The sequence below is a fragment of the Cydia fagiglandana genome, chromosome 11, assembly GCF_963556715.1.
Source record: "Cydia fagiglandana chromosome 11, ilCydFagi1.1, whole genome shotgun sequence".
In the NCBI taxonomy this organism is placed as follows: domain Eukaryota; kingdom Metazoa; phylum Arthropoda; class Insecta; order Lepidoptera; family Tortricidae; genus Cydia; species Cydia fagiglandana.
In genome coordinates, this window is record NC_085942.1 from 20,165,693 (window position 1) to 20,182,959 (window position 17,267).

General features: G+C 40.0%; 1 protein-coding gene across 1 annotated transcript; it reads right to left on the reverse strand.

Annotated features, from left to right (window-relative positions):
• Positions 1-9,194: 9,194 nt before the first annotated feature.
• LOC134668694 (uncharacterized) lies at positions 9,195-13,477 on the reverse strand. Its single transcript, XM_063526135.1, has 3 exons — positions 12,479-13,477; positions 11,651-11,803; positions 9,195-9,242 (listed from the first exon to the last, which is right to left on the reverse strand). The coding sequence occupies exons 1-3, from the start codon at positions 13,427-13,429 to the stop codon at positions 9,195-9,197; spliced, it is 1,152 nt and encodes a 383-aa protein (XP_063382205.1). The 5' UTR covers positions 13,430-13,477.
• Between the last annotated feature and the right edge of the window lie 3,790 nt (positions 13,478-17,267).

Consider the following 17,267-nt stretch of genomic DNA (forward strand, 5'->3'; position numbering starts at 1 on the left):
CAGCATCAACAAAGCCACCGAGACTTACCATTTGAAAGCGAATATTTCCAACATATTTAGAATCCGTCAGAAAGGTCTGCCGTATATGTCTGGCGAACAAATCTGGCAATACGAGTAGATATATATGACGCGAATGTGTGTGTGCCGGAGATCTGCCCGCAGTACTAATGTGCTGCTGGGAAGTTCCTAAAGTTGCGAACTTTATACAATTGCAATTCCGAAAACAATAATAAATTATTGTGTGGAGATTGAAATTTTCCGTTTTTAAATTTATTTCAATCAAATCTTCTATGTAAATTTCTAAGCACACCTCTACCATTTAGGATATTTCCTCAACATATAAGCCATGTAGACTGCAGATTATCTATGTACAGTCAAGGAATTTAAATTCCGACCCATTTCGTACTTTGTCACAGTGACAACCGTATGAGGTCTCTAGCGGCTTTCATATTGATTGTCACTGTGACAAAGTACGAAATGGGTCGGAATTTAAATTCCTTGACTGTACATATAATAGATATACCCAAAAAGTTAGCAAATGATTTCAGCTTATATCTTCCTTATGTACATTTGTAAATGTATGTACAACTACATACCTACATATAGAATGTATTGATGCCGGTGGTCCTGGAGCCGGTCGCAAGCTAGATTTTAGTCCGTGCTATTAGCACTAAACAGGGAACTGGCTGTAAACGTGTAGTCACTACCGACTTTATTACCCTATTTTCTTTTGTGAGATGACTTTGGAGCGTTTTGCGAGCTTTTTACTAGATCCGCAGTTACCAAGCAATTTCAACAAGAATTTCTCTCACAAGTCCCCTATCAGAAACCTATTATTTATAGTAAATTTCCGTGATAACAACTATGTTTTTCTACCGGACTATAATAGTAGTAGTAGTAGTAGTAATCACTTTATTGTACACAACACAGGTTTACAAAAATAAATTACAGTAATGGAAGTACAAAGGCGAACTTATCCCTATAAGGGATCTCTTCCAGCTAACCTTCGATTAGATGAGAGGAAAACTCCAGTCAGGTCAGATAGACAAACTTACGGGATGTACAGTAATATTTAGAAAAAGTAAACTAACGTATTGTCAACTCATAAAATACATAAATAATATTATCGAATAAAATACATAAAATACATACTAGCATACATACAATACAATACAATATATATATATATATATATATATACAAGTTTAAAGTAGAAATAAAGGTTAGTACTTAACCAGATCACGCTGATTGGAAAGCCAAAGCTTCTTCAGATTAGCCTTGAGTGACGCCACAGACTGGGACCGCCTGAGCGACAGGGGCAACTCGTTCCACAACTTCACAGCGCGCACCGTAAAAGAATTTGCATATGTTCGCGTCTTATTAGGCGGAATAGTAAGCGTGAGATTACAGCTAGATCGTAAACGGTGATCACTTCCTTCAGCCAGATAGCTAAATCTTTCCGTTAGGTAAGATGGGGAACGGGGGTTGAAGAGTATATTGAACAGCAACGACACGACATGCACATCTCTGCGTCGGCGGATCGGTAACCATTCGAGCTGGGAGCGAAAGTTGGAGACGTGATCATATTTACGGAGGCCAAATATATACTTGATGCAAACATTTTGTAAACGCTCAAGTTTATCCAGCAATTCCTCATTAAGGTCCAGATACGCAACGTCACCATAGTCTAGCAGAGGGAGCAAGAGCGAACGGGCAAGAGTCAGTTTAGTATGAAGTGGGAGAAAATTCTGCAGCCGTCGAAGAGAGTGGAGGGATCCAAAAACTTTTTTACTCACCTCAGCAACATGGGGAGACCAAGAAAGCGTCTGATCCATGGTGATACCCAAATTTCGGACAGTAGAGGAGAGAGGGATATTAGTCCCATCAAACAAAATGTCGGGTACCACCATGTCCGAAAGCTTGCTTACATAATAAGGACTACCAATAATAATCGCCTGCGACTTCCTAGCATTGATTTTCAAACCAAATTTGCACGCCCAGTCCCGTATGGATTTCAAATCAAGGTTGATTTGAGTAATCAATGAAGGAAGATCATCTATACTGGCCGCTGCATAAATCTGAAGATCGTCTGCGTAAAGATGGTATGATGATGTAAGTGCTTCGGTGATGCCATTAATAAAAATAGAGAAAAGAAGGGGAGAAAGCACTCCTCCTTGCGGGACGCCAGCGGTGAGCTCACACCAGTCGGACAGCTTGTCATCTACTCTGACCCGCTGGCGTCTGCCAGAAAGGTAGCTATGAAACCACGAGAGGGAAGTTTGTGAGATTTTTAGAGTGCTGAGTGTGCCTAGAAGGATGTCAAAGTCTACAGTGTCGAAGGCACTACTAAAATCAAGAAGAACAAGGACAGTTAGCTTTTTGCACTCTATATTAAAACGAATGTCGTCGGTAACTTTAACCAAAGCGGTGACTGTGCTATGCCCGGGGCGAAACCCAGATTGGAGAGGGTTAAACAATGAATTTTTATTAAGATGGGATTGCAGGCGACGGTTAACGAAATGTTCAATAATTTTTGATAGTATAGGAAGAATGGAGATAGGACGATATTGGGAGAAAGATGCAGGATTGGAGGTTTTTGGGAGAGGAATGACATGTGCATACTTCCAGGATGCCGGAAACGTGCCACTGGAAAGGGAGAAATTAATAATGTTAGAGATGATAGGAGAAATAAAATCCGCCACGAGCATGAGCATATCTACACTAAGGTTATCGTCACCGACGGCTTTCGTTTTAATAGTTTTGAGGATTGCTTGGGTCTCTTGTGCAGAAATACAGCCGAGTTCAAAAGGATCTACGCTGGCGTTGGTTGTAGAAGCTGCAAGAAGTGACAAGGTAGAATGTTTAAGGGAACGGTCTAGAGTAACTGGGGAAGTACTGAAGTATTGGTTAATGCCATTTATATCGAGGATACTGGATGAACTAGATTGAGATTTGCCCACCCCGAGTGATTTTAAGAACTTCCATAATTTAGCGGGGGGACATTCATCAATGGAACTGTGGATGTATCGACGTTTTGACTCCCTGCAGACCTTATTGCAGCGGTTACGTAACGATAGATACTTCTGACGATTACTATCTGAAGGGCTTTGTCGAAATTTTACGCGAGCTCGATCACGCTTGGCCATCTGCGTCTTAATATCCGGCGTGAGCCACGGCGCAGGAAGGTGTTTGACGCGTGTAGGTTTCAAGGGCGCGTGTTTGTCAAAAATCGCAAGCAGTATATCATTGAAAGCCCTTACCCTCATGTCGATATCTGCAAGACTCTCCAACCCTTGCCAATCCGCATTAGATAAGTCGGCATAAAAGGCTTGTAAATCTAAGTCCCCCAGGTTTCGCCGCATTATAATTTTGTGCCTACGTTTTGGAGGACGGATTTTAAAAGCAGCGTATATTTAATCTCCTTATGTTCTACATACTTATCTAATCCCTACACCTTATAAACAAAGTCGCCCCGCCGCGTCTGAACGGCTACCGTGAAAACCGAAATTCGCAAATTGCGGGGATCTTTCTCTTTTATTCCAATGAAGGCGTAATTAGAGTGACAGAGAAAAATCCCCGCAATTTGCGAACTTCGATTTTCGCGGTTATAGCCCTGTCTATTTCGATCGCGATAAACTCAAAAACTACTGAATGGATTTTCATGGAGATTTTACCTATCAATAGTGATTCTTGAGGAAGGTTTAGGTGTATAATATAAATAGGAAGCCGGGGGGAGTCGCTAGTTTGATATAAATCAGTTGGTTTAAGCGTGGAGAGGTAACAGAAAGACAGACAGATATTAACTTGCGCATTTACGGTATAATAGTTATTAAGTTTTTTACTTTATACGAAAAGTATCGTAGTTGTGTAAATATTTTATTTTCAAACGAGTAACTCTGCCCTAATAGTACAGCGGCCAGAGGAGCTTTTACACTGGTTGATGTGACTGGACAGTATCGTACCGACGAGTGGTACCGTTGTGTTCGGCAGAGTTTACTGAGTACGAAATGAGAACTCGTCACTTCCTAAGACTGTGGAGGGGATAACTGTGACGTCACAAAGATGGCGGTCCCGGATTTCAAAGTTTGGATAATTACTCGGCAAGTTACTATCGGATTTTTAAAAATGAGGTGTCCTGTGAAAGCTGGTGAAATGTAGAATAAAATATGTCTTACAACTGAAAGTGTAATTCAATTAATTATTTATTTTTTTGCAAAAATCCGAAAACTTTACGTTTGTCTTTTTTTTCTCACCCAAAAAACACAATGAAAACGGCCACTTAGATAAAAAATATGTTATGTAAATAATTTAGGTAGATGATTAAGCTATACGTTACTTCTTGAATTTTGTGAATCCGATAGTAAATAAGTAAACTACGATGATTATACCGCGGGCGCGGCGCAGCGAACCGCGCGCGCTCGGTTACTTGGAGGCGCGGGCGCGACTGAGAATGCTGTACTGTATGTCAAAAACTACCTAATATTTTTAAACGAATGATATATCAAATGAAATATATTTAAATATCCTATAAAACGTGGTTATAAACTAGTGTTTGTCATCTAATAAGATATAGAAATAAGCAAACAATAAAAATACAAAAAGTAGTCACTTCAGTGTCGATTGGCTCATTGTATTATACGCCAAGCATGAAAAGGTAATCTAATAAATGTGAATAAAAACAGTTTACGGCGTTTAGACCTAAAAAGTTACTTAATTTATCATCACAAGATATATTTGAGCGACTTGAAGGTTAGTAAATATTAAGCATTGTAAGCACATATAAGTATTTTAGCTATTAATAAGTAGTACATTATTGTCAAGGCTCGAAGTCGAAAGTTGCCTCCCAGCTGAGATTAGAGATTAAACAATTAGTCCAAGAAAAGGGCTCCCACAATGAGGGCGTCTGTCCCCTCTGCTGTGGTGCCTACTGCTAGACTCAATGGTGAAAGAGTTCAACAGAGGGGGTATGTACATGCAGGCAGGCTTACTCTGACGACGGAGCTAGTGTTACTAGTGGGAGGGACGGTTTTTAGGTCGTAAGAGATATAATGTTACGTGTAGAGAGAGAGGACTGGATCTCAATCTTTCGAAAACAAAGCTAGCGCTATTCACTAATAGAAGGATAAAAAGATGCAAGGTATAGAACTAGAAATAGTGAATGAGGTGAAATATCTGGGAGTTACTCTAGACAGACGCTCAGATCAGATACAAAACTCACATCAAGGAGCAGACGGCAAAAGCCATAAGAACACTATGTCATAAAAAAGGGCAGTGGGAGAGATCTGGGCGCTGAAGCTGGGAAAGATCCGCTGGATCTACAAGGCGGTGACATGTACTACCCAGGGTGCTATATGGGGATATGAGGGCGACCCCGACACATGCAATTGTAGGTAATGCTAGGTTTGAAGCTTGGAATGGGGTGGAGAAAAGAGCCTCTTGAATAGTGATATAGAGTGAAAGCACGTAAGGAATGAAAAAGCTACGTGGACAAGAGACACGCGCTGATACAAAGAGAGGCACTATAAAAAATTGAGATGTTGATGGCCAATACCGAACTAATAAAAGGCAGGAGATATTTGATAAGAAATACAGGGTACAATGTAGGAGAGAGACAACTGGAAGGTAGAAGTCAGACAACCGACGACCATCTGCTTTACGATTGGCTCAAGAAGAAGCTCAACGAAACTAGCAGGAGCGCCATAGTGATCCCTAAATTAGGAGAGCAAATATCAATATCACTGTGCAGATATGCGTGTTCCAAGCAGAGGTATGTGCAATAATAGCCCGCTGTGCACGTATAGTTAAAGAGAGTGTGCAGCAAGAAGGCGCTATTCTAATATATGTATACAGATAGCCAGGCAGCATTAAAGTCACTAAAAATATCGGACAACTCCTCTCTTGTAAGAAAATCTCGAGCTTAACTCGATAGGCAAACAAAGAAGTATCACGGTGGCATGGGTACCAGGACAAAGGGAACGGAATATATGGGTCCGGAACCGGCTCTGCCTATGTCAGCCGATGTTACGAAATGAGTCATAGAAAAGGTAAATGGATGGAGATGGAAGCACATTCGAAGATGATGATTTAAGGTGTAGATCACAGCAGAACCAGGTATCTTTTGAAACTAGGTATATAAGGGCAGTCTGATCTGAGACTACTGACTCAACAGACCTCTTAACATAATGGAAATTAGTAGAGACACCTCCTGTCCACACTGTGGTAATGAGGAGACTAATAGCTTGTACTTACTACCTTTCTAGCAGAATGTATGCGGCACCGTGATATAATACATTCGGCAGAGACACACTGAAAGAAAACGGAACTAAAGGACATCGAACTTAAAGATGTTCTGCAGGAAAACAAAAAGATTTGAGGAGGATGGTGTGGAAATGCCGCCGGGACAGTAACCTGCAGCTCCAACCTCAGGGAATTGGGCTGAATGGTCGCTACACGTGATCAACAGCCCGTCTGCTTCCGGCCGGGGGGCGTCCGTACACTACATCTACAACATTTCATTTTTTCTAACTGATAGAGATATCGCTTTTGCCAGGATACTTATGCTTAATAACATGAATTTGTATTAACTCACATTATAAACGGGTCTAACATGAATTTGGTTTATATAATAATTATTTTCTATAAATCTCACCAATAAACGTTATTCATCAAATATAAAGTGAATACGTCTATGGATGTTTTTTGTTTATTTCTATATACTATGTATTACGAGTAGATGACAAGCTCCAGATGTACGAGACGACGTATCAAAGCTTTTGAATGCAAAGATGGAGCAGGAATCCTCTACTGAACATCACACTGAAGAGTGAAGTTTCCTCAAGAAATATGTATATATAGGTAGTCGTATATATTTTTATACGTCGTAACTCCTACTGTCTCCTCCATATTTATATTGATATATTATTGTTTACGTCGAAATAAATCATATCTACGATGACAAGCTCCGGCTGATAACCACGTTTTATAGGTTATTTAAATATATTTCATTTGATATATCATTCGTTTAAAAATATTAGGTAGTTTTTGACATACAGTACAGCTTCTCAGTCGCGCCCGCGCCTCCAAGTAACCGAGCGCGCGCAGTTTGCTGCGCCGCGCCCGCGGTATAATCATCGTAGTTTACTTATTTATTATCGGATTCACAAAATTCAAGAAGTAACGTATAGCTTAATCATCTACCTAAATTATTTATATAACATATTTTTTATCTAAGTGGCCGTTTTCATTGTGTTTTTTGGGTGAGAAAAAAAAGACAAACGTAAAGTTTTCGGATTTTTGCAAATAAAAAAATAATTAATTGAATTACACTTTCAGTTGTAGGACATATTTTATTCTACATTTCACCAGCTTTCACAGGACACCTCATTTTTAAAAATCCGATAGTAACTTGCCGAGTAATTATCCAAACTTTGAAATCCGGGACCGCCATCATTGTGACGTCACAGTTATCCCCTCCACAGTCTTAGGAAGTGACGAGTTCTCATTTCGTACTCAGTAAACTCTGCCGAACACAACGGTACCACTCGTCGGTACGATACTGTCCAGTCACATCAACCAGTGTAAAAGCTCCTCTGGCCGCTGTACTATAATGTTGTATGTAAATGTAGATAGTACATATTAGCTTATAACCTAATCTGAGCTGTCATGTCACCTCAAGACAAAGCGGTTCAAGACTATTGTCGTAATTGCATACGCGCATTGCATTGGTGCATGATTAGCTGCATAATGAGTGCAGTTCAAGCCCTGTTTATTGTGTTGTTTATAGTAAAACAATTATAGAGCTATGTTTTAGTTTCGTGAGTGTTGCGGATTTTTTAGTGATAATGGATCACTGACCAGCAGATCGGCGCATATGCTGTTGAGGCGTATCGTAAGCGTACTAACTAGAGGTTTTTCGTTTTTGGTTTAGTGTTGCAAGGCGTCAGTTTTGCATTAATTTTGGGATATGTGCTGGCCAAGCTTGGAGGATTGCGTACACTGCGAAGGTTTACATTTGGAAAATGTGATTTCCAAAAAAGGTATACTGCATTTATCTTTATTTTTATAAAAAAAAATCTATAGATTTTGTAATTGTAAATCTGCCGATGGACACCTACAGTTAGGTGATAGCAATAATATATGTGGCCTATTGAACAGCCTTATAAATACCAAAGATGAATGAATTGACATTGCAACCCGTATTATGGCACACAATGAACATATCAACGTTGCTATGCAAATTAGGCAACACAATAGAGGCGCATTATGGCCGACATGACTTATCTAATAGCGCGCCGGTAATACTAGGGCAATGTTGTAATCACATTACACTGTCCATTAAATAACTCAATGCCTACAATAGTATTTTGTGTAACATAACAGCCTTAGACGAAGCGGACTTGGCCGAGTTACCTAATAATAGATTAAAGTTCTGGGAGATCTGTAACAAGGTTAAAGGCCACTTTTGGAAGGTATGGCATAAGTATTATTTGAATGTATTACAATGTCGTCCCAAGTGGCGTTTAACCTTGTTACAGATCTCCCAGAACTTTAATCTATTATTAGGTAACTCGGCCAAGTCCGCTTCCGGGAAGGATGTCATAGAAGTACCAATCAGAAAGTGGCCAGGCGTAAGGTAGCTGTAATCGTTAATATCGTCAGCAGTTACAGGCAAAAGTGGCCTAGAATTCAGGGTCCCTTCAATTTGACATAAAATAGTATTAAGTTGTTCATACGTCAGTACATAAGCCTGCAATATACGCTTTAAGTGGTACTTAGTACTTTTAACAGCAGCTTCGGCAAGACCAGCAAACACTGGTGAATAGCTTGGCACAAAGTGAAAGGCAATACGTTGCTGTGCCGCATAGGATTGCACCAGAGTCTGATGATCCTGTGATGCATTTAAATTGTACAGCTCAGCTAATTGGTTCTTTGCCCCCTTAAAGCATCCACCATTGTCACAAAACACGTCGGTGGGAAGGCCTCTCCGCGCTATGAATCGCTTGAAACATGCAAGGAAAGCATCAGTGGTTAGGTCTGAAGAGAGCTCCAGATGTATAGCCTTTGTCACAAAACAAACAAATACGCATATATAGCCCTTTGTCTGTAAAGCTCTTCTTACGCGAGAATTCTTTACTGCTATTGGACCTGCAAAGTCGATGCCGACTTTTTGGAATGCTCGGCAGGCCGTGACTCTTTCAGGTGGCAAAGAACCCATCAGCTGTTTTGCACACTGAGCTTTCATTCTGAAACAAGGTAAGCATTTGTTAACTATACTTTTTACATAGCTAAGACCATTTACAATCCAATATTTATCATTTAAGCTTGACAATAATAACTTGGGCGGAGAATGTAGCAGCCTAAGGTGCTCGTGCTTTACAATAAGCTTTGTTATACGAGATTCCCTTGGTAGTATTACAGGATGTCTTTGTGAGTATGACACATTTGCGTTTTTTATTCTGCCACCAACTCTCAGCAAACCATGATTGTCAAGAAAAGGATGTAAGGAGTTGAGCGAACCTTTAACATTATCTAAGTTAGCCTTGAGACTGTCAATTTCATGTTTGAAGTAAATGCCTTGCTCACGTTTTATAATCTGAAGTAAAGCTAATTGAAGCTCCTTAGCGGAGAGATGCTCAAGATTATTTGTGTCTTTAGTTTTTAAATTAGAGCAAAACCTCATTATATAGGCCATTACCCTTACCATTTTGTTGAGATCAGAAAACCTTTCTAAGAAATCGTAAGGATCCGATCCTTTTTGGGTAACTAACGTCACCTTGGCACTAGAGGGCGCCTTTTTCAATTCAGGTAGGTCATCGATTGTAGGAGGGTTAAGCTTATCATTAAAATTATAGTTACCTTCCTGTAGAAAGCTTGGGCCGTGCAGCCACATGGGTATGTGACGCAGCTCATCTGGATCTGTACCTCTGCTCAGGCAGTCGCTCGGATTTTCTCCACTGGGTACATACAGCCAGAGCCATCTATCTGTGAGATCTCGAATTAACCTGACCCGATTGGCAACAAAAGCTTGGAGCCTTAAAGGCTCTGTTTTCACCCATGCTAGCGCAATTTGCGAATCAGAAAACAGATATACATCTTGTATATTTAATTGCGATTTTAGCGATTCATAAACTCGTGCGATTAGTTTAGATAATAGTAGCATAGCACACAGTTCTAAGCGAGCTATGGTGAGCGTATCCTTATTGCGGGGGTTGATTCGAGATTTAGCACAAAGTAATGAAAGTGAAGCATTACCGTGTTCGTCGACCACCCGAAGATACACACAACAGCCGTAACCAGTCGTGCTACATGCATCAGCAAAACCTATCAATTGCAATGCAGAAGCATTGGAGGGGATATGCAGGTTCCTATTAATAGTGAAGGGTTCCATTTGAGATAATTTGGAAGCAAATGAAGACCACTCCTGAAGCAGCATAGCTGAAGGAACCTCATTCCAACCTATTTTTTCAGCATATATTTTTTGCATGAAAGCCTTTGCCTTCATGATAATTGGCGCTATAAAACCTAGCGGATCATAAAATTTCGAAATATAGCTTAATATTTCTTTTTTGGTAGGTTTTTCCTTTTTAAAGGCCTCGGGGCAAGAAAAAACAAAGACATCGTCTCGCATATTCAGTTTTAAACCTAACGTCTTTAAATATAAATTATCTTTCTGGAAGTCTAAGTCATCAAACTGCCGTTTATCGTTGGGAATGCCCTCTAAGACTCTCTGATCATTAGATGCCCACTTGTGTGTATTGAAACTACCCTTACTTAACAACTCCCTTAATTGCGATTTGGCTTCCATCATAACCTTTAAATCGGAGTTTGAAAAACACATATCATCTACATAGGTGCAATTTCTTAATATATAAGCTGCAAGTGGGAAATCACTTTCAAACCTATCTGCTAACTCTAGTAAGCATCGAGTGCTTAAATATGTACTACTCTTTTGCCCATAGGTAACAGTATCTAGCTGTATGCATTTTAGAGGCTCATCGAGATTGCTTCTCCACAATATATTTTGTAATTTGGCATGCATCGGATTAACATCAACACATCGAAACATGCGTCGTATGTCTGTGGAGAAGGTATAGTTGCCTAATCGGAACAAAAGCATTATGTCAAACAACTCTTTTTGTACCGGAGGTCCGTTAAGCAAAATGTCATTGAGCGATACCTTTTTGTTAGTTTGCAAGGAACAGTCAAAGACTACCCGGGTACGTGTAGTTTTGCTAGAGTCATTAATTACAGCATGATGGGATGCAAAGTATAGAGGATCATTCTCAAAATCCAATTGATTGAAGTCAATATAGTGCCCATGCTTCAAGTCCACATATTCATTGATGAACTTGTCATAATCTGATAGCAAATTTATATTTTTGTGCAATCTTTTTTCGAGGTTAAGAAACCTATAATAAGCCATATCAAAAGAGCTACCAAGCACATCATTGACCTCATTCAAAGGAACTTTCAAAGGCAAGTCAACCTGAAACTTGTTATTTTCTAACACCGTTGTGCTCTTAAAAGTATCTTCACACATTTGATGCTCCGACATGCGTTCACAAAAGGTTTCAGGTATGCTCTCTACATTCCAAAATCTTTGTAGACTGTCATTAAGACTTGAGTCACATTGTGTACATAATAGCGTTACCTTACATTTGTCACTGGTTTGTTGTCGTGGTAAAGCCCCACCTATGATGTAGCCAAACTTTGTATTTACAACCGTCGGGTGTAGACTGGCTGGGTCTTCAACAGGCTGCGCAGACCGCTCCTGCTGACCCGGAACTGGCTCCAGAAGGAGGACCTGGAAAAATATGTCAGCACCTAGAAGTAAATTGATCTCAGACGGCTGATGGAAATCAGCATCAGACAGAGTGATCCCATCAGGTATATTAATAGCGTCCAATTTGATCGCATTTTGTGGCAGCTGGCATGTAATTTTTTCCATTTCATTGCAATTCGCAGTGACTCGGTAAGGCATGGTCAAAGAATACACATCTAAAGGTATAGAATACTGTGTATCAGTACTTTTTCCTCCAGCACCAATTATGTTGCTGTTGTCCTTGCTTGGGGTCAATCCTAAAACATTTATTAATTTAGTGGTGGCTAAAGAGCTTTGCGAACAACAATCTAAAAGAGCTTTCACATGAACCTCACTACCTGTCCGTGAATATAACTTCACTCTGACTGTGGGTAATAGTACCCCATTATGCCCCAAGTTTGATATTAAAGAAACTTGGGGTTGGTTAGCCGAGTCCGGATGCAGTAAGGTATTATGAGCCTGTTTGCAAGTACTGCACCGGAAATGAAAGCGGCACTTTCCATTGTGTTTGTTTAGACAGACAGAGCATAGGTCATTATTTTTGCTGAAAGCTATCCTTTCACTACTAGTAAGCATTTTAAATTTGCTACAGTCAAACAGTCGGTGATTAGACTTACAATAACTGCAGGCAGGCGAGGCGGTAGCTGTCACATTTACCACTGCCTTGTGGTGAGACTTCCCGGGTGTGGGCGACGGCTCAGCATTCTCCAGTGCTAAGGCGCGTTTCTCCAAGTACAGCAGGAACTCGGTGACTGTGGGCTCCTCAGTGTCATCACGCTCCAATTGGTATGCCCGTGACGTGTAGATGTCTAATTTACGGTACAAAATAGCCAATATAATAGGATTCCAATTATCTGTACTTACATTTAAATTCTTTAATGCAGATAAAGATTGTTTGATGCATGACACAAACTGTCTTAAATTTGCAGGGTTTGATTTGACCAAGGCATTTATATCAAGCAAGGCATTAATGTGTTCATTTACAATTTTGAACTTATGGTTATACCTCTCCTCTAAAAGCTTAAGAGCCTCCTCGTAGCTGCCTTCAGCTAGAGGCAGGTTCTTAATCAAGTCAAAGGGTTCATTTGCGAGAAATGAGCGCAAATAGTACAATTTTTGGACATTGTCAATTGATCTATCGTTGTGTATTATTGCCTTAAACAAGTTAATAAAACCTGTATATTCACTATACTTACCAGTGAAAGTTTCAATTTTTATAGTAGGCAGTTTAGCCTTTTTGCAGGAAGACGCGGGAGCGTCAGACGAGGGCGCATCAGACGAGGACGACTTGTTTTTTATAGCCTCATTGAGGATAGTGAGAATGTTGTAGTATTTTGCCTCATAGTCCTCCACATCCTCCGCGTCCGCTTCGTCTAAGGCTAAAATCTCCTTATTACATTGCTCGTAATCTTTGAATAACTCTTCTATCCTGGCGCGCTTCGTTTCCAAGTCAGAAATTGCACTAAGGCCAACATCATTCTCATTATTGCTAAAGTTGAAGAGACGAGTGATTGAGGCCTTGGTGTAACCTCTTGCAGCTCGCAACCTCCTCAAGTCTTCAGATGCCATTATTGGTGATTGCGACTTAAAGGAGTTAAAGAACCACATAAACTTTAGGTATAGTGTAAACTACTTAACATAGGCACAAGCTTCACTCCCTACAATGACCAGTAAAGTTCAACCATGAAATGTGTTTTAAAGTATTCGTTAGTTGACAGCATTGACAACCCAATGCTGCAATGGCGGCTAATATGAAAAATTATTTTTTCCGCGACGAATGACGAATGACATTTCGACGAATTACATAATTAAAATTGTAAATATTTTGTAAAAACTTGCGCGATGCGAGGAATGTAGATTCTCGATGTGTAGAAGCGAAGAACCAACGTGATGCTCGATGCGACGAATATAAGTTTCGCGACACACGCGCGTTTTTGCTTGAAATGTAGATCCACGATGACCACGATGAATTTGAAGCGTGGGGTGTGCGTGGGACCGACGATATGCGCGATGCGACGAGTATGTTTGCGTCGCATGCGAATCTTTGCGTGAACAGTTGCACGAATATATGACGATGAATGTATGCAGCGAATAGGTATTGCACCCCTATTGTTTCGCGCCGCTTGCGTACTTCTTTTTAAAAGCGTGAATATTCTTGCACGAAGAAGCCGATGGATCGGTGACCATTTATCGCAAGCCGGAATTTTCTATCTTCGTCCTTTCTTCTCTCTCGAAGGACCAATGTTCAGCGGTGAGGTGGATAATGCCGGTTCAGTTGAGGCGAAGATAATTAAAACCGTCTTGTATAGTCACAAATAATTATATTATCAAAAGCACAAGTTACATATTTAGGTGTAATGTGAAGTATAAATTATTCTCGTTCCCATGGTAATATAATTCAAGGATAGAACAATACCATAGATAACTATGAAAAGGAATTAGTCTTCTGTTGGACTTGCCAACAGGTAACATACTATGGGTTCTTAAAATTCAAGAGTCGAAGTTAGAAAACGAGACGAAGTCGAGTAGTGAGCTCCTAGTAGCGACGTTTTTAATGGTCAGTCAATGCCTTATTAAAATCTCAATCACGCGTCCTATTAAAAGCTATACAAAGCGCATACCGTTAAGACTTGCAGCAATTTCGTTAGGAAATTGAGCGCCGGCAAACAATGCATCCTAGTCCAAGCATCCGGAGCTTGCCGGCTATTCGGAAACACAATTTTTATAACAATATAATACCAAACAAAATAAGGCCCGTGTTTCATCACGAAGACAATTGTCACCTGACAGTGACAGTTCGCAGTGCACTGCTGATCCAACAAGTAAATATTAACGTTCGTTACTCTCGTTACTTGACCCAGACAGGGGCAGGAAATGACAGTGTCAGGTGTTATTATCAGCGTGGTGAAATAGGCTCCTGGGATCGTAGCACTGACACAGAATCCAGTAAAAATCTATTTTGACGACAGATGAGATAAGTCGGGCGATAATTTGCATCGTTATTAAGTTTCCATTGGCGTTTTAGTATTCATTAGCTAGGCTCTCAGTGCTCGAGAAGTCTATAGAAAGGCTAAAGGCCGAGCTGCAGGAAGCCTCTTGGCAACTGCTAATCACAGACACTTCTAATCGACATGAGCTAGAACATATTTTCGATGATTTTTCCGATAGGTACCATTAATTTTCGCTGATCATACATGCGAATCAAATCTGTAGCGGTTTAGGTCCTATGTCATTGGCTTTCGTTTGATCAGTACTGAAAGTAACGTTCAGAATAAGGCCCCATGTGGGCCGTTAGCGAGATGCACGCCGCGCCCGATAGCGGCGACGATTTAATTAGCGCATTGTGCCCCCCTCCCCTCCATTAACTTCAATACGGCTTAAGGCCAGGTTTTAGCTTTTCATTTTATATTTTAACTCCAGTAGGATAGTGTTTAACAATGTTTTATGACGCTACTCGAGTCTGCTTTCATAGCATGAATACATTTTTCGCGCTATTTTTAAATTTAATAAATCTCGGTATCGTCTCGGGGCTGTGCTGTAGAGTTAGAACGGTGGTAGTTTCTGGCATTCATGAGTGAATTAGGTATATATAATATGTATAACTAAATTGCACAAAAAGGACGATTATTTTCTCCGTTGTAAAATATTGCCTATTCTTGGAACTCAAAAAAAAAATACGTTATGTAAACCCCGGCAATAATACCTACATAATTAGCTCATTATAAACCGAACTCAATACGGCAAAACTCTTCATTACTAAGACAAGCGTGGAATGCTTTTGTCACGATTATCAATTGGGTTCTGATTAGAGCCGGTTGTCATAGAGATGCAGATACTTCTATTTGAAATTTTACCTCCTAGTTTATTATTAGACACGGACTGATTAAATTAAAACGGAATAAATTATATTGCGGCTATTAAAAATAGGCGGTGTTGAGTATACTCAATGTTATAACATTAGGTACCTACTTGTATCCTATATATATATATATATATATAACGAGGAGCAGATAAATTAATGTTAATCCATGAACGGCACAGCTAAACGATAGAATTCATAAAATATTAATTATAGGAATGTAGCGAGGTTGACTGCGACACTTTTCCAATTCAAATCTGACTGACGGTTCCACTCAGGATGTCATCTCATTTCGGGCTGTCCTCAGAATCAGCCAGGAACCAATCCATGAAAGAAGCTGTTCGGGTCATTCAAATAAAACTCACTGTATCGCAGTCAAACACACTCAAGCATTAGACTATTTCAATACTTGACATTCCATCAAACGCAGCCGTCATACATTCATTATGACGGTCTGCGACATATATATATATATATATATAGCATAGTTATAGTTATAACAATGCACATACAACCCTTCTGGTGTTGCAGGTGTCCATGGTACGCGACGCTAATTGCTCACCATCCAAAAACTGCTGGTTGCATGATATTTAGCGATCATGTTTTGATCATGCTCGATTTGGTGATCGTAAACGAAAATGTTGCTTTTCGTTTGGCTTCTATTAGCATGTTACTTCGCCCATAATGCTCGTTATTGAAAACATAATTCTAAGATCCCAAAATCTTCATTAAAAGGCCCACCTGCTTCGCTTTAACGCTCTCTCGATAAGGCATTATACGCCATTATTATGCAGCAGGGTAAGGTTTCGGGGCTTCGTCAATTAAGGTATCGCCCATCTCCATTCAGCCCGTCTAGGCTAGAGCTAGACCTAAACGGCACAATGCCTGGAAATAATGAGACAACCGGGACTTACTTAAATGGTTTTCGGTAGATGAAAAGGTTAGTGAGGTTATTTAATGGCCCCTAATAGGTTTTAAGGGCCGTGTGTTAGGGACTGATTTAAATGGAAAATGGTTTTGTCAGTTGGCCTATTGTGTGAGGCTTCCGAAATGGGCAGTTTGGGTAAATTATTTTCTTTTGTGATGTCATGTCACAACCGTATGCAGAGCAAGTAATTGGCTAGTATCGTAATAAATGGCAACACAATCCTATTTGTAGCTAACACTTAAACTCGCGTTTTGTACACATTGTGATTTAAACGCTAACTCACGGTTAAGCTTCATCCGTTTCGTAAATAGTTTCGTTCTTTTTTAATTATATTAAGTAAGATCTCAAGCAACACTACGTTGTCACGCTAAAAAACGCCACCATAATCCATGAAGTTTACAAAGGGCTGTCACTTGGAAAGTAGCACACCTTTTGTGATTTAAATTAAATCTCTATAACAAGGCCTTAAAGGCAATTATTGACTACCTACGGTGAAGCTTCAACAAGCTCGTAAATACTGTAAATAGTTCCGTTCAGTAAGTTAGCGCGGTTGAAAATCAATTGCTACGCGCACTGGAATGTGCTGGGAGCTGGGTTTTGTTCCAAACGCTTTACTAGCAAAGCCGAGTCTAAACTTATAAGAAAACTAGTAAGTAGGT

Coding starts and splice junctions, on each gene's coding strand:
- LOC134668694 (XM_063526135.1), bottom strand. CDS start 13,429: ATGTGGTTCTTTAACTCCTTTAAGTCGCAATCACCAATAATGGCATCT. Junction 11,804..12,478: donor AGTCTCACCACAAGGCAGTG/GTAAATGTGACA, acceptor ATATTTTTCCAG/GTCCTCCTTCTGGAGCCAGT. Junction 9,243..11,650: donor AAACCAGTGACAAATGTAAG/GTAACGCTATTA, acceptor ACCTTGTTTCAG/AATGAAAGCTCAGTGTGCAA.